The 13,851-nt window shown below is 45.4% G+C and overlaps 2 protein-coding genes across 8 annotated transcripts in view; both read left to right on the top strand.

The window, feature by feature from the left end:
* Window positions 1–2,642: 2,642 nt before the first annotated feature.
* ZFAND2A (zinc finger AN1-type containing 2A) lies at window positions 2,643–6,483 on the top strand. 3 transcript variants are annotated; one of them, XM_090024260.1, is made up of 6 exons: window positions 2,643–2,861; window positions 3,286–3,380; window positions 4,354–4,485; window positions 5,048–5,199; window positions 5,604–5,837; window positions 6,335–6,483. In XM_090024260.1, the coding sequence occupies exons 1-6, from the start codon at window positions 2,807–2,809 to the stop codon at window positions 6,363–6,365; spliced, it is 699 nt and encodes a 232-aa protein (XP_089880386.1). In that variant the 5' UTR covers window positions 2,643–2,806; the 3' UTR covers window positions 6,366–6,483. The 3 variants fall into 3 exon arrangements, with proteins under 3 accessions (XP_089880386.1, XP_089880388.1, XP_089880389.1); XM_090024262.1 differs by having other exon boundaries at window positions 2,648–2,861; window positions 5,751–5,837; XM_090024263.1 differs by lacking the exon at window positions 6,335–6,483 and having other exon boundaries at window positions 2,648–2,861; window positions 5,600–5,776.
* A 2,214-nt stretch (window positions 6,484–8,697) lies between these two features.
* Window positions 8,698–13,851, top strand: part of CHLSN (cholesin) — a 195,493-nt gene continuing 190,339 nt past the window's right edge. For 2 of the 5 annotated variants that reach the window (XM_090024249.1, XM_090024246.1), the window contains exons 1-3: window positions 8,698–8,881; window positions 9,516–9,568; window positions 13,244–13,387. In XM_090024249.1, the coding sequence (XP_089880375.1) occupies window positions 13,259–13,387 (129 nt within the window). In that variant the 5' untranslated portion in view covers window positions 8,698–8,881; window positions 9,516–9,568; window positions 13,244–13,258. Of the gene's footprint in view, window positions 8,882–9,515; window positions 9,571–13,236; window positions 13,388–13,851 lie in introns of those variants that run through there. The other 3 variants (XM_090024248.1, XM_090024247.1, XM_090024245.1) reach the window with 3 other exon arrangements.

The following is a 13,851-nucleotide window of genomic DNA, read 5'->3' as shown; positions in this document are numbered from 1 at the left end:
CTGATACTTGACTATGTTAGAGGCTGGGGATTAATGCAAGAAGTTAGGAGACAACCTTCTATTATCCACTTGGGCGCGAGTACTCTGCTATTCTAGGTAAGTCACTTCAACCTCTCTCATGCCTCAGTTTCCTCATCTCTAATGTGAGCTCTCCCCTGCCATATATCACAGTCAAACTCCAGGCTTTCTGTTCCTCTTGCTTTCCAAACATGACTTAATTGTATGATCACTAAGTGTGCCATAAAATAGCAAATAATGGCATATATGTAAATTCTCCTGCTATGAAAAAGAGACTCCTGAATTTAGCTACAGCCTCTCAATCTCCCAGCTTCTCCAAAGAATATTTTTTCTTCTTGCTTGTGCTCCTGAGGCTGCTGTGTTCTTCCTATTTTGTCTTCACTTGTGCTGTTTACAGGGTCATTCACTCCTTGTGAGCCAGCCGTGTTCACTGGTCACTTTTTATGGGGAACCTTAACTCCACAGATGTAGATCAGAGAATGAATGTTACTAATAATACCAGAGCCCACTTATTCCTGCATGTAATTGCTGACAGATGTGTTTTTTTGTTTTTTTACCAATTACTTCCTGAACCAACAGGTGATGCTATTTGAAACTTGCTTTTGGCAAATAGTGAGAACATTATAGAATGGAAAACAAGTTTGGGTCAAGTAATCATGAGTTGGTTCAGCCTAAATTAAAATGGGAGTCTGTAATTAAAGGTCTCAGGTTTCCAAAGGGCAAATTATATTAATGGAACTGGTTGGTGAAGTCAGCTGCTTGAGGATTTGAATGTGGAGGAGGTTTGCAATGTAAGTCAAAGGAACAAATCCATATAGAACACGCAATTAGTGTAAGTGGCTTTAGGGAACAGGCCAAGCAGCTCTGAGTACCCTTTCCTGGGACACATCAGGCTTTCAGCCTCAGGAGTCATATTCATATGGCTGAAGAACCTTTTGTCACTTGTTTCAATACCCTTTGCAAGGTCCAACTCAGCTTCACTTCTGGCAATTCTCGCATCATCCCTTCACTTCTTGACTTGAATAGACTTTCTTTGCTGACAAATCCATTTTACAGGCAGTCCTTGACTTGCAACGTTTCGAGTTACGTTTCGCACTTACAACATTTATAAATTGGCACCCCGTTTCAACTTTCTGACCTGTTTTGACTTTACAACGCTTGATGCGCAACAGCAGACTTGTTCACTGGCATGGTGTGGTGTCGCATCTCCCTGGAGAACATCTGTCCAAACTTCCTTGGACACTGCCTTTAAGAAAGCAGCCAGGACTCCTGAGAGAACTCCAGCCAAGAACCCTTCAACAAGTCCAGCCAAGTCACCTCAACAAAGTCTTTCCAAATCAATATGATTGCTATTTACAATATAAATGCATTAATGTAGCTATATTACTTGTCTATAATGGATTGAGTACAAAATTCTCTGTTGTTTTTGGTGAAACTAGGGTATCGGGCCTTGGTTCAGGAACCAATCCCCTATTTTATAACATTGTTTCCTGTGGGGAAAATCAATTCTGAGTTGCAGCATTTCAACTTAAGGCAAAAATTTCAGGAACCAATTATGTCGTAAGTCTGCTGACTGCCTGTATTTTATTTTTCTATTCCTGTAGACTCTCTACTTGTTCCTCATGTCCTTTTGGAGGTGCTTAGTCACTCCATGAGGCCTTTATATTTTTAACCCTGGCTTGAGGTTCAAGTTCTAGATGGGAATTGTCCATGGTGGTGAGTCATGTCAGTGTGACGCAAGTGTCACACAAAGGAATCATGTGATCCCCACGTTGTTTTTGTCTGTGGGCCATGTGTACCTGCCTTAGTCATCCTCAGTCAAATGTCTGTACGCTCTCTTCCAGTTCCCCATCAGATGAACGCTCTCTAGGCAGCCAAAACCAGACCTTCCTGCCTGGCCTCAGCAGCTTGTCTAAAGCCAAAGAAGGGGATAGTAGAGAAGCTCAGAACCGAACCCACGAGCAACTTGCTCCGCTGAAGAACATTTCCTGTATGTTGCTGAGGTCTTTTCAACCTTTAGCCATCCATGGGCTGCATGTTAATATCTAAGTGGATGGCTTCGCCAGCTAGCTTTTGGTTGACATTCTTACCTGCAAGTATAATTGTAGGCACAAGCCCTTGAAGAGTTGCCCCACAGGCCGAGTGAGGGGCAATGCGCTTTGTGGGCTTATTGGGTGCTTTCTTCAATGACCCCTCATGTCAAATGCCCCTTTGCCTGGATAGCCCCCCCGACTCGCACCTTGTCCGGTGCTAGGTGCTTTTACGGCGACACATTCGTACTATACGATAATAACACAGTAGGAGATGCTCTAGTTGGGGCTGGTCTTGCTCTGAGCGGGGGTTGGACTAAATGACCTCCTGAGGTCCCTTCCAACCCTCACTTTCTATGAAAGGTGCAGTCCTGGACACGCGTGAGGTTTGCCCCGAGAGCTGCCCGGGTACAGAGCACCGCGAGCTGCGAGCCACCCCCGAGCCGCAGCCCGCCCACGGCCCACCCAAGGCTGAACAACTTCCTACCCCCGCCCCTGACTCAGCACGGCGGCCTGCCACCGATTGGCCGCCTACCGGCTGAGCTCATCAGAACTCGCCGAGGGGAGAGCCGTGACTGGCTAAAGGGGGCGTGATGTCATCGTTCGTGCTGCGCGGAAGCGTGACTTGGCGGGAATGGGGCTGGCGGCGTGACTCAGCGGAGCGGGCGGATAAAGGGGCAGGCCGAGCCCGCGTCCGTCCCCATCGCTTCAGCCCGCGGCTGGCACGGGGACGCTGCTCGCTCCCGTCGGCGCGCGCGATGGAGCTGCCGGGCCTGGGCCAGCCCTGCTCCGCGAGCTCCTGCCGGCGGCTGGGTGAGCTCCCGCGGGGGATGGCGGGGTGCGCCGGGGATGGCTCCACGCGTGTCCTGCCCCCTCCTAGCTCGGACTTTGCAGATAAAAAAGGAGTTATCCGGCATAGAGCCTGATATGCAGCCTACCACTCGCTGCATTTTGAAGTATCGTAACTTTTTTTTATCAGAGAGGTGAAATATTTGAATGGAGGGGGGACCCTGGAACCAGAAATAAAAAAGCATGTTTATCTACAGATAGACCTACCCAGGACATGTTACAATCTCTTGGCTCCTTCTTATGCAGTGTTTTTGGGGGGTGTTTGATTAATGTGTAAGCGTATATTGGTAATCCTACTGGTGCTCTTTCCAAATGGTGCTTTAGTTAGTCAACTTGTCCACCTTCCCCGGTGAGGGTTTCATGAGCCGGCTGTCTTTGCTCCTTGCAGACTTTCTTCCTTTAAAATGTGATGCATGTGAGGAGGTTTTCTGCAAGGATCATATCACCTATGACCAGCACAAATGTACCTCTGCATACAAGAAGGTGAGTGTCAATATTAGTAATAACTCCAAATGTTTGCACCCTTTGGGACTCTCCAGGTCATGTATAGACAAATGGCTTTGAAACCTGAACTACAGTTCCTAAAAGACCAAAAGGCTAGAAATATTGGGGGCCCAGCAACTGGCAAAGTTCTGGGTGAAAACAGATGAGGCTTCTTCCATCTTGCCTCTTAGCAAGGCTCTGAAGATTATTACTGTTGATAGCCACTCTTTTAATGAGCACAGCAACTGAAGGCTTTATTATCCTTCAGCTTCCTCTGGGGGGGGACATCACATGACAAACATGCTATGGAAGGAGAAACGAGACTTACTAGGAAGTCAGTTCGAGCACTTGAACTGATAAAAAGCATTGTTCAAGTGGCTGCATATAATAAAGTAGCCTGTTTTGAAAAACACTTTGGATTCTAGACTTAAATTATCTGACTTGATCTTCTTAAAGCAACTGAATGCAGCTACAAAACAATGCAATGTAAAGCCTAATACCAGAATGATGCCTAAAAAGCACCTTGGGAACTTTAAAAAATTTTTTTTTTAAAGCAAAATAAGAAGTGTCTATATATATATCTGCGTTTAGAGTATCACTCCACAAAGAAAACCTTAACCCGTTACAAAAACTGCACCTGTACAGAGGCCCGCTGGCCACCCGGACAAACTCTGGTCTCTCAGACCAAGCATCCCCTCCCTTTCATCCCCACCCTGCTTGCGCGGTCACAGACTCCGTTCACCTGTCATCCATGTCACTGTCACTCCATCTACTGCTGGAGGACCCACAGCTGCTGTTGCTGTCCTCAGCTGCATTTGTCTCTTTCTCTTCCTTATTATCATTGCCCCTTTCCCTGCTAGGGGCAAGTTGGAAGATCTTGTGCTGCATGTCTTTGTGCCAGGTGGCTTGGGTTAGGCTGCTTTTTAAGCCTTGCTTCCTGTCAGTCCCACTTCTAATTTTTCTCTGTTTCCAGGATGTGCAGGTTCCAGTATGTCCTTTATGTAACACCCCCATTCCGGTGAGAAGGGGAGAAATGCCAGATGTTGTAGTTGGAGCACACATGGACAGGGACTGCAAATACAATCCAGCTCAGCATAAAGAGCGGGTGAGGAAACTGCCTTTGGAATCTAAACCTTTTACGTGATGCTGATGGGGTCAGGCCTCTGAACTCCAGAGCAGCCTCTCTCAACCTTTCTGTCACTGACCCTTTACCTTCCTCTGGGATCTTGCCTGTGTTTGATCTAACTGGCATGCCTGTGCTGATTAGGATGTAATTGGCAGTTCAACTCTTCTTTGCCTAGTGTCTATGACCAGTTTAATATTTTAACTTGTGGTCTAGATAAGAAATATGCCAGTGGTGCTCAACCTTTTGGCTGTACAGGCCAGAAAAGTGGTATGGGGCTCCTCTGTGAACCTGATCAGAATCTGGGGGCCTGGTGCTATTCCCTCCAGGCCCTCACTGGGATGGGATCCTGGGGCCTGTCCCTGCATGCTGTGATTGGGTGCAGAGCCCAGGGCTTCCCGTGAGTCTGGTGTTTTGGCAGCAAGGGAGAGGTGCCTAAATTTCTCTACCCAGGGAAAGCCGAGATGCTAGCTGGCCAATAATCTGAAGTGGATATACTTGCTTTCTGAAAAAAAAAAATCCATCTGTCCTGTGCCGTATCTAGATCTTCACAAACAAGTGCTTGAAGTCAGGCTGCAAAAGGAAGGAGATGATGAAACTAGTTTGTGACCAGTGCCATGGAAACTTCTGCATAAAACATCGGCATCCATTGGATCATGACTGCACGGGGGCAGGCCGTCCTATCTCCAAAGCAGGGTGAGGATGGCAGCCTATACTTCTGGTCCTGTGACGCTGGAGCTAGACAAGCAGTTGTCTGAGTTGGTGGGTGGGTAGGAGAAAAGGACAGCGTTCCCCTGATTAGAAAAGGTCACCAACTTCTTTTAGTGAATTTTATAACTTCTCTGAATGGCGGAAGTCTTGGTTCTAGTCTGTAAGTCCCAATGGAACTTAAGCAGGGGGTAGAATTCAGCCGCTTGGCCCCATCAGTCATGCTTGGAACAACCTCTCGAGTTGCTTCACTTCTACCTTTTCTATGAACTGGGACTTTACCTTTTTTTTAATAGCCCTTGAGTTCTGTGGTAGGAGCCAGTGAGTTTAAAAATAGTAAAATGACTCGAGCCCTAGCCTTTCTAATATAGTGATCCGTCTCTTCTAGGCAGAGCTACCTTCGTTGTCCTGTGCAGTAAGATTCTAGTGCAGTTGGGTGACCAATTTTGCAGAGATGACAAGAAGTGGATGGATAAGCAAGATCTTGCCACACAGCTGCACAATAAAAAGATGTTCAGTATGGTTCTGTTTCCTTGTAGACATGCTGCTATAATGAGAGCCTCTGAATCCAATGTCAAGTTGATGGGATCAAGCACAGTGTCTCGTGGGCTTCTGCAGTATAACGGGTATAAACTGAATCTTCCTTTAAACCAGAAGGACCTATAAAGCTTTGTGTCTACAGAATATAGCAGTGTCACTGCTGCTTTTCCTGAACTTTTTTATTATAGTTGCTAGCTGACCTCTGCTCAAAAGCAGGAAGGCCAAGGGGGAGGAGCAAGGCTGTAGGCACAGTATATGACATGACCAGGTACAGCTTATTTGCTGCTTGCCACAGTGGTGATTTTTAAAACGCTTCTATTACATGTAAACACTTGGGTAGCTAATTGCCACCCATTACAATGAGTGGCATCTAACCTTGGTCCACTATGAGAACATAGTAAGATGGTAACACTGATCATGCACATCGCATATTGTTCTGGAAGCTTTTTTTTCTTAGCTCCTTAGTCTAGTTGCAACTAGGGCATCTCAAATGGCTTTCCTATGAGGGCTGAGCACCTTAGCTAAGCATGATCTATTAGAGTCCTGTTCATCTCCAATTCCTTTCCTGTGTTCTTTTTTTCAGATGCAGACAATATAGCAGGGGTAATTCCTAATGCTTGGATCAAATTTGTGCACCTACACACTTTCTACACTGCAGACTGACGACTAAATTAAATTGTTTTTGTACTTTTTAATATCTCTACTATTAAACATTTTTCCTTTTGCAAAGAATGGTAACTTTTGTATGTATTTATTTATTTATTTATTTTTTGGAGTATCTCAAGATACAGTAAAAAAGCACAAACCATGTTCTAACTGGGGAAGAAGCATACCTCTACATGGAGTAAAAGAAGCAGCTAAAGATTGGAAATGATAGCCAAAAACCATTGTATTTGCTTCTGATGGATTGGGACCTAACTTGCATGGGGAGCTGTGAGCATGGACTGCTGTTGCATGTCTCTCTCATCTACTTGGAAATGGGATGAGGCCAATGCAGCACATTGCTTACTGAGCAGTTAACATTGTCCATGTAAGGCATGACTTGGGGTAGGCAGGGGCCAGGAACCAGCAGGTGTTTATTTTTTAAACTGCTCGACATACAAGTCTACTTGCCTGTTTTGAAATGTTTGGAAGAGATGCCTGTATTACAGCACAATTAGTCCCTGAAACTTTCACCTCCATGATTAAAAGATGTGAATCTATTCGCCTTCCTCTGGTATCTCAGAGTAAATCTGCTGTCTTATAGCATCTTCTTTCTTGCCCCTGCTATCTTTGTAAAAGAGAGTTAATACACCTATCCCATCACTTGCTGGTGCACAACATGTATTCCTCTTCTTCCTGTAAAGTGAGCCTAGAGAGCTGCTTGCTTGAAAGGGTAGTTACAAAACACACCCAACCACCTGATCAAATAAGCCCTAGACAAGCTTATAACATCTGTATCTTCATTAGACTGCCTTCCAAAAACTCTTCTCTAACTAAAGTAGGGCTCAATGAAGCATAGGTCTACTGCTTACCATGTCACAGTAATTTAGCTCGGAAATTAAAGTAGAGAGACACTTAAGGGAGCAATGTTAATAAAGTAACTACTTAACTAGGAACCTAATTAGCTGCTTCACTTGGCTACTTGTGTAGAAAAATGTCAGGACTCAAGTTGCCATGGAGTTGGGACTTTGATTTCATTTCTCACTGGAGCCTCTATCAACCCTGTGGCTCCCAATCTATGGTGATGGTTTAGCAGAGTCAGAGCAGAAGCAGGCTCCTTTAGGGCAAAAAAGCATTATATAAGTGTAGTCATCTTTATTTTCCTGGCTTTCCCCAGAGAATTTTCCAAGACAAGCCAATCCCAGTCACAGAAACTGATGCTACATTACACAACTATCTAATTCTTGAACTGCATGTGTTCAGTGGGTCTGTACCAAATTTCACCACAAGATGTCACAATAGGATGCATAATATAATATTCCTGTAAGTTTAACCACGGAAAACACTCAACTAACCATTCAAAGTGGGAGATGAGCTTAAATTATAGACCTAATGTTAAATGCCAGCATCTTTGTGCTTGACCTCTCTGCAGCTAGACTTAGCGCTAGAACAGCTCCTGCATATTTCCATTGTGTTAGCATGCTTACCTTTTAGAGGGTGTTCACCAAGAATTTTCCCCTAAAATTTACATACCATTGAATGTTCACTCATTCAAATGGGGCGAAAAATCATGCTCCTTTTGCTTTTGATTTCTGTCATTGTTCTTGCACATGAATTGCCTGAGGGGAATGTCTCCAGAAATGAAATGTTAGTTACTTGTGCATGTGGCACATGGCAGAAAACACAGGTTTGTTTTCCACAAGCAGGCATTTGCCTTGGAAACTTGTCTGAAGAGGCTAATTCCCTCAAGCCACATTCTTGGTTTTCCATTCTGTATACAGGACCAAGTGAAGTGTATCCATCTGGAAGGCTTTCAGTATTCGCTCCTCAGGGTGTGCAGACTTGGCTGTGTTAGCCTGAATTCAGGCAGAGGTCAGGGCAGAGGTGCACCTTACAGACTAATCTGGTCTGTGCACATCCTCTCACCGCCTCTGGTGAAAGGAGCACCTGCTTGCAAAACCTCATGCACCTTGGATTCAGCTAGTCCACAGGGAGGGAGCCAGGGAGCCGGCAGGTAGGATTTGCCTTTTATAGTGTGTGCGTGTAACTGTAGTGAGCTTCAACTCATGAAACTTGTAGTCTGTGTGTGTGTGTATGTAATACACATACGCACACACTAGACATATGTATGTGTGAGTGTGTGTATGTGTATGCATATATAGAGAAAGAGAGAGATAAAAAATGCATGTGTCCACGTAGACACCCCGCGCCGGCGCGGTGACGCAGCACGCAACCACGCCTCTCTTAGGCTCGCCCCTTCTGACCCAGCGCTCCGCGCGCGCTGGTGACGTCACCCCTACGCGCCCTTGTCCGCCGGAGCCGGCTCCCAGACCACTGAGCTCCGGGAGAGAGGAGGTGGGACCGAACTGTTGCGCGACTTTCCATTGGCCACTGCGGTGATCGACATTGCCAGAACCAATGAGAGCGCGGAGGCGGTCTGAGGCGCCAAGCGAGGGGCTCCGTGAAAACAGCGCTGCGGGTCGTGGAGGTGCGTGGGCCGGGGCCGGGGCCGGGGCCGGGATCGGGATCGGGATCGGGATCCCCTTCTCCTCACGCCCTGGGTGGAGGCCCCTCCTCTCCCCTTGTGTCCCGTCCACGTGAGCCCCGGAGTCCCGCTGAGGGGCCGCTTGACCTCGTGGCTCGTCCTCGTGCCCCGACTCCTGCTGGTCTTTCTGCTCCCTAGGCGTGAATGACCCTAGCCTTGGTCACGGTCCCGTTTCCCCATTTAAACTCCCTTCCCCTGGTGCCTCCTACGTAACAGCGCTGCAGCCTGGTTTTAGCTCCAGCTAAAAGCTTTGGCTCGTAGAAACTCGGGTGTAGAAACGGCGGGGGTGAACATGTCCGGTGCTGTCAGGACTCTTGAAGGCTAGATTTTGTTGAAACGAATGCAGTTCTCTTTGGACCCTAACTATAATGACTACCCAAAAATGTGTGTGGTTTTTTTTGCCTAGTTTGTCATGTGTTGTTGGGTGTTTGCTTTTTTTAAAAACTATGTATATGCTAGCAAATTAGTGCATATTCATGCAATTATAGAAAACTATGGTTGGAAGGGACCTTAGGAGGTCAGTGGTTTTCAACCTCTCTTTTCCATTTGCAGACCCCTAAAATTTTTTTGAATGCAGGTGCAGATCCCTTTGGAAGTTTTTGAATGGTGGTGCCAGACCCCCTTCGAATTGTAAGTGGGTATTCACATACTTTTGATCATAGTCCTCTTTCACAGACCCTGTAGACATAGTGTGTGGACCCCTGGAGGTCCACAGACCGCAGGTTGAAACCCGCTGACCTAGTCCAACTCCCTGCTCAAAGCAGGAACATCCTCAGCTATATCATCCCTGCCCTGCATCTGGGTCTTAAAAACCTTCCTCCAAGGATGGAAATTTTACAGCCTCTTTGGTAACCTCTTCCAATGCGCCACCACCCTCCTCATGACAGTTTTTGCTAATATTTAACCTCAACTTCCCTTGCTGCAGTCTATTCCAATAAGTATGTTCATTTTTGCTTTCATGTTAAACTTAATCATATAGTGCTAGCTCCCTACCAAATTAGTAAACCGCCTAGTTTTGCTTCAACTGGAGATAAATACATGTTGCCCTATATGCGATGATGTCACTCCATCTGCACTACCCCTCTTCAAAATCCTAGATTTGCCCATGCAGGTGTCAAGTACCTAAACTGCTTAAACTAGCATGTTTCAACCCCGCTGTCTGCTTGGCAACTGAATTGTATGCTGGTTTACTGCAAGCTACCTATAATTGTGTACTCTGTTATTGATTGTGTTTTAACTTGAGCCAGAAGCAGTGAAAGAAATGTAGCTGCCAAAGGGCTGCTTATTAGAAGCCTTGACAATGACCAGAGCTAGTCAGTTGTTCTCTCCCCTTCTTTTGGCTTCTGATAGTTTTCTGACTGCTGGTAGAAGACTTGATGATGAGGGCTCAGTTTTAGGACTACTGAGTTTTAGGTGCACTGATACCATGTGCACTTTAGACCAGTTGGGAGCTAACCTTTTTTGCAGATGTGCTACAATTTAAGCACTCTGCCCTCTCCAGTTGCCACTCCTATGCCCTTTCCCTAGCTGATTGGCCACTCTACTTTCTGCTCTGTCCTTGATCTGCCACCTGCCACACAGAGGGCACTTGTGGCATGCACCCTTTAAAGCAGGTGTGTCAAACTCACCTGGCCCATGTGGGACTGCTCTGTGGGCTGGATGAGCGTTGCAGGACTGGCCACATAGGCTGGATAAAGCCCCTGCCATCCTCCCCTTCCACCCACCTCACATAATACTGCTGCAGCATGGGGTCCGGCCCAGCCAGAGCAGGTGCCAGATCTAGCATGTGGAGGTGGGGACCCAGAGACCATATGTCTACTGTGGCTTGTCCAGGATTACACCCCACATGGCTCCCACTTCAGGACCCACACTGCATGCAGTGACCAGCTGGAGTTGCATCCCAGACTGGTTAAGCTGGGTGCTGGATTTGGCACGCTGGAGTTGTGGGGGGCCTGGACTGGCCTCTTGTGGGTGCTGCATGCAGTGCAGGTCCTGGAGTGGGCACCATGTACAGTGTGTGTCCTTGGTCCTGCACAGGCTGTGCATAGGTCCACTCAAGACCCAGGCCAGCACTGGGAGCTGAATGATGTGGTTCCTCAGGCCAGATCTTTTAACACCCCTGCTTTATAGCATTCCTTGCAGCCCTGTCAATTCTGCCAGATTAGTATTCCTGAAAATGAGTAGCTCTCCTCCCTGACAAGTGCAGAGTAGTTTGCAGTCTGAAGGCCATGCACTTAAACAGATTGCACTATATTGTCAGTAGTGTGCACTCAGTATTGATGTATCAGAATGTGTAGGTGTTAATAGTAAATTTTGATGTATTTGTTATAAATCACTGTACAACTATAAACTTCTCTTCTTCCAAAGCCTTATAATCAAGCAGTCTACATAACGGCTTTATGTTCCAGTAAGAGAAAGTGATAAGTGTGGTATGGCTAAAACATCAGTACCTCTTGTAGTACATGCCTTCCCATTTATTCTCAGTTTTTCATGCCACTGACCACAAGAAGTACAGTAGAGTGTACATTACTAAAGTTAGAGCTTTGATATTAAATTAAATTGAAAGTAGTTAAGAAAATATTTTGGCATGCCTGAAAGAAAAGTATTTTGATTTTATATATTTTAAATTCAAGACCACTTTGATTAAAACAAACATCCAGTTAAGAACTGCAATTTACTAGGTCAGACAATAGATCCATCTAGCTTAGTCTAACACAGTGGCAGAGACCAAGAATCTTTCCGAAGATATATCGGTCATAGGTTAGAAATATTGCTGAATATGGTAAATCATGTAAAACTGGTAGAATCTTTCATTGAAAATTTAGTGAGCCAAGCTATGGTTGTTCCCCAGATGGTATCAATATAGTGGAATAGTTTTGTCATCTTTTACAACCACTAAAGTGGTGTGGCTGAAGTCTCTCTACTCATTGTCAGATGCAGCAAATGTGTAATTAAGTTTGTTGCAGCTAAATATAAGGTAGAGCAGCCCTTGAGGACCAAAGGTAGAACCATCATGAAATCACTTTCTTTCCTTCTGATCCAGAGTTGTATGAAATGAAACGCAAAATGCATTATAATCATGTACACGTATTTCCCCCTTGCATATCATCCAAACTAAGGGAGAAAAAAGTCCTTGCAATCCTTTTCGTTAAAACACAAGAATGCAGTTGAGCCATCTCTGTACTGCTGGGACTGTTGTTCATATACCCATGTGTACTGGGTACACTTATTAGCAATCGTATAAAAGTGGTTTTTGAAATGACTGAACCAGTCAGAGGTGTTAGCAGTGCAGCCATGATGATCCAGGAATTATGTAAGATGCAAGGATTTGTGTGTTGGGGGTGGTGGTGATACCTTTTACTGGATGCAGTTGGTCCAATAAAGCTATCGCCCTCCAAAAAATCCTTGCCTGATCAGAGTCAATTTGTAGCTTATTGTAAAGTTTGACCAAACAGTTCCAAATGTGGCAAAAAATAATCTTAACTGATGTTTAACTCCATAGAAGAAGATCAAAGGGCCATTGCCATACTGGGTTCTAGGGGGCAGAAACTGTTAGACCCTGAGTTTTTTGCAAGAATGTAATTTTCTAATTTGCAGTATTTTAATTTTACTGCACTCGTAAACTAAAAATCCTCCAAAAATATATTAAGAATGGATATATAAACATGTAGTTAAAGGTTTACCTTTTCTGAGTAGTATAAAAGATGTATGATAGCTAGGAACCTATTGAAATCACGATGTTGTGGAAATTGCGAAATCCAGCGCTGTCCCTGAAGGCTACAGAATTGGGGGGCGGGGCAGCCAGCAGTCTTCACGGTGCTGTGGCCCAGCTATACAACCTGCTGGGGGAAAGGGGGACTGCCTGCCCCTGCTCCTTGCCACTAATTGATGGAGAGGGCTTTGCCTTGCCCCGCTCCACCAATTGGCAGCCCTCGTATGGTGGATTGCTTTCATAACCAATCAGCAGCAAGGGGCAGGGTTGTATGATGGACACCCCTTGCAGCCAATCAGAGGCAGCAGTGGTGAGGGGTGGAGCCACTCAACCAATCAGCGGCAATGCGGGGGGCATTGGGATCAGCCTGTGAATATGGCGGCCAGCCCTGTGATCTCCCCACTAAATCAGCTGGCCTCCTCCTCGACTTAAGTAGACCCCTATTGATAGCTACGTACCTGTCTCCTGTTTCAAAATTTCCGGCAAAGGAAAATTATTGATTTTTCCGCCCCCCATAACAGTGTAATGAAATAATAGAATAGTAGGACTGGAATGAATGTATATGCTTTCATTTTAATATACATGTGTTTCAGTGATTCTGATCTAGAATGGCAAAAATTAAGAAGAATACAAAAATTAAGGAAGGAAGCCAAAGGAAAAAATTAAAGCGGCCATTAGCTGCAGAGGAGCAACTTGTCTGTGAAACTGAACCAAAGAAAAAGAAACAAAGCTTGAAGGTAAGCCTGTTAATTCATTGTTACTCCCAACAGTACCATATCCGAATGCATTATGAGATTAAGTGGTAATGATTCCTTGACCCATAATCTGTTCAAAGTGAAACAAAGTTAAGATGAAAAGGATTGTGGGTTATGGTTCTCCAGGCATGTATGTTTGGCGGGGTGGGGTGGGAACGGAGCGTTTTGTTTTGTTCTTTTTGAAGGCATATATATAGCTGGGCAGTTTTGCACCCTGGGTGCCAGTGGGCCACAGTGGCTGAGCTGCTGGCTGCAGCTGCTTATAGATGTACTAACTTATGTTCTAATTAAAATATGAACAAGTTGCCTCACCGTCACATGTATTAAGCCCCATGTTTTAAAATGACCCTGGAGGTGTGTTGTAAAATAACTTTGTTGTGCTTTAGTTAAAGTTCCTCCACAGTCTTTTTTTTTTTTTTTTTTTTTTTTAAAAAGGGGGGGGGCGC

The sequence above is a fragment of the Crocodylus siamensis genome, chromosome 12 (genome assembly GCF_052110815.1).
Source record: "Crocodylus siamensis isolate JL-2025a chromosome 12, ASM5211081v1, whole genome shotgun sequence".
Classification (NCBI taxonomy): Eukaryota; Metazoa; Chordata; order Crocodylia; family Crocodylidae; genus Crocodylus; species Crocodylus siamensis.
This window is presented reverse-complemented; position numbering and strand designations above follow the sequence as displayed.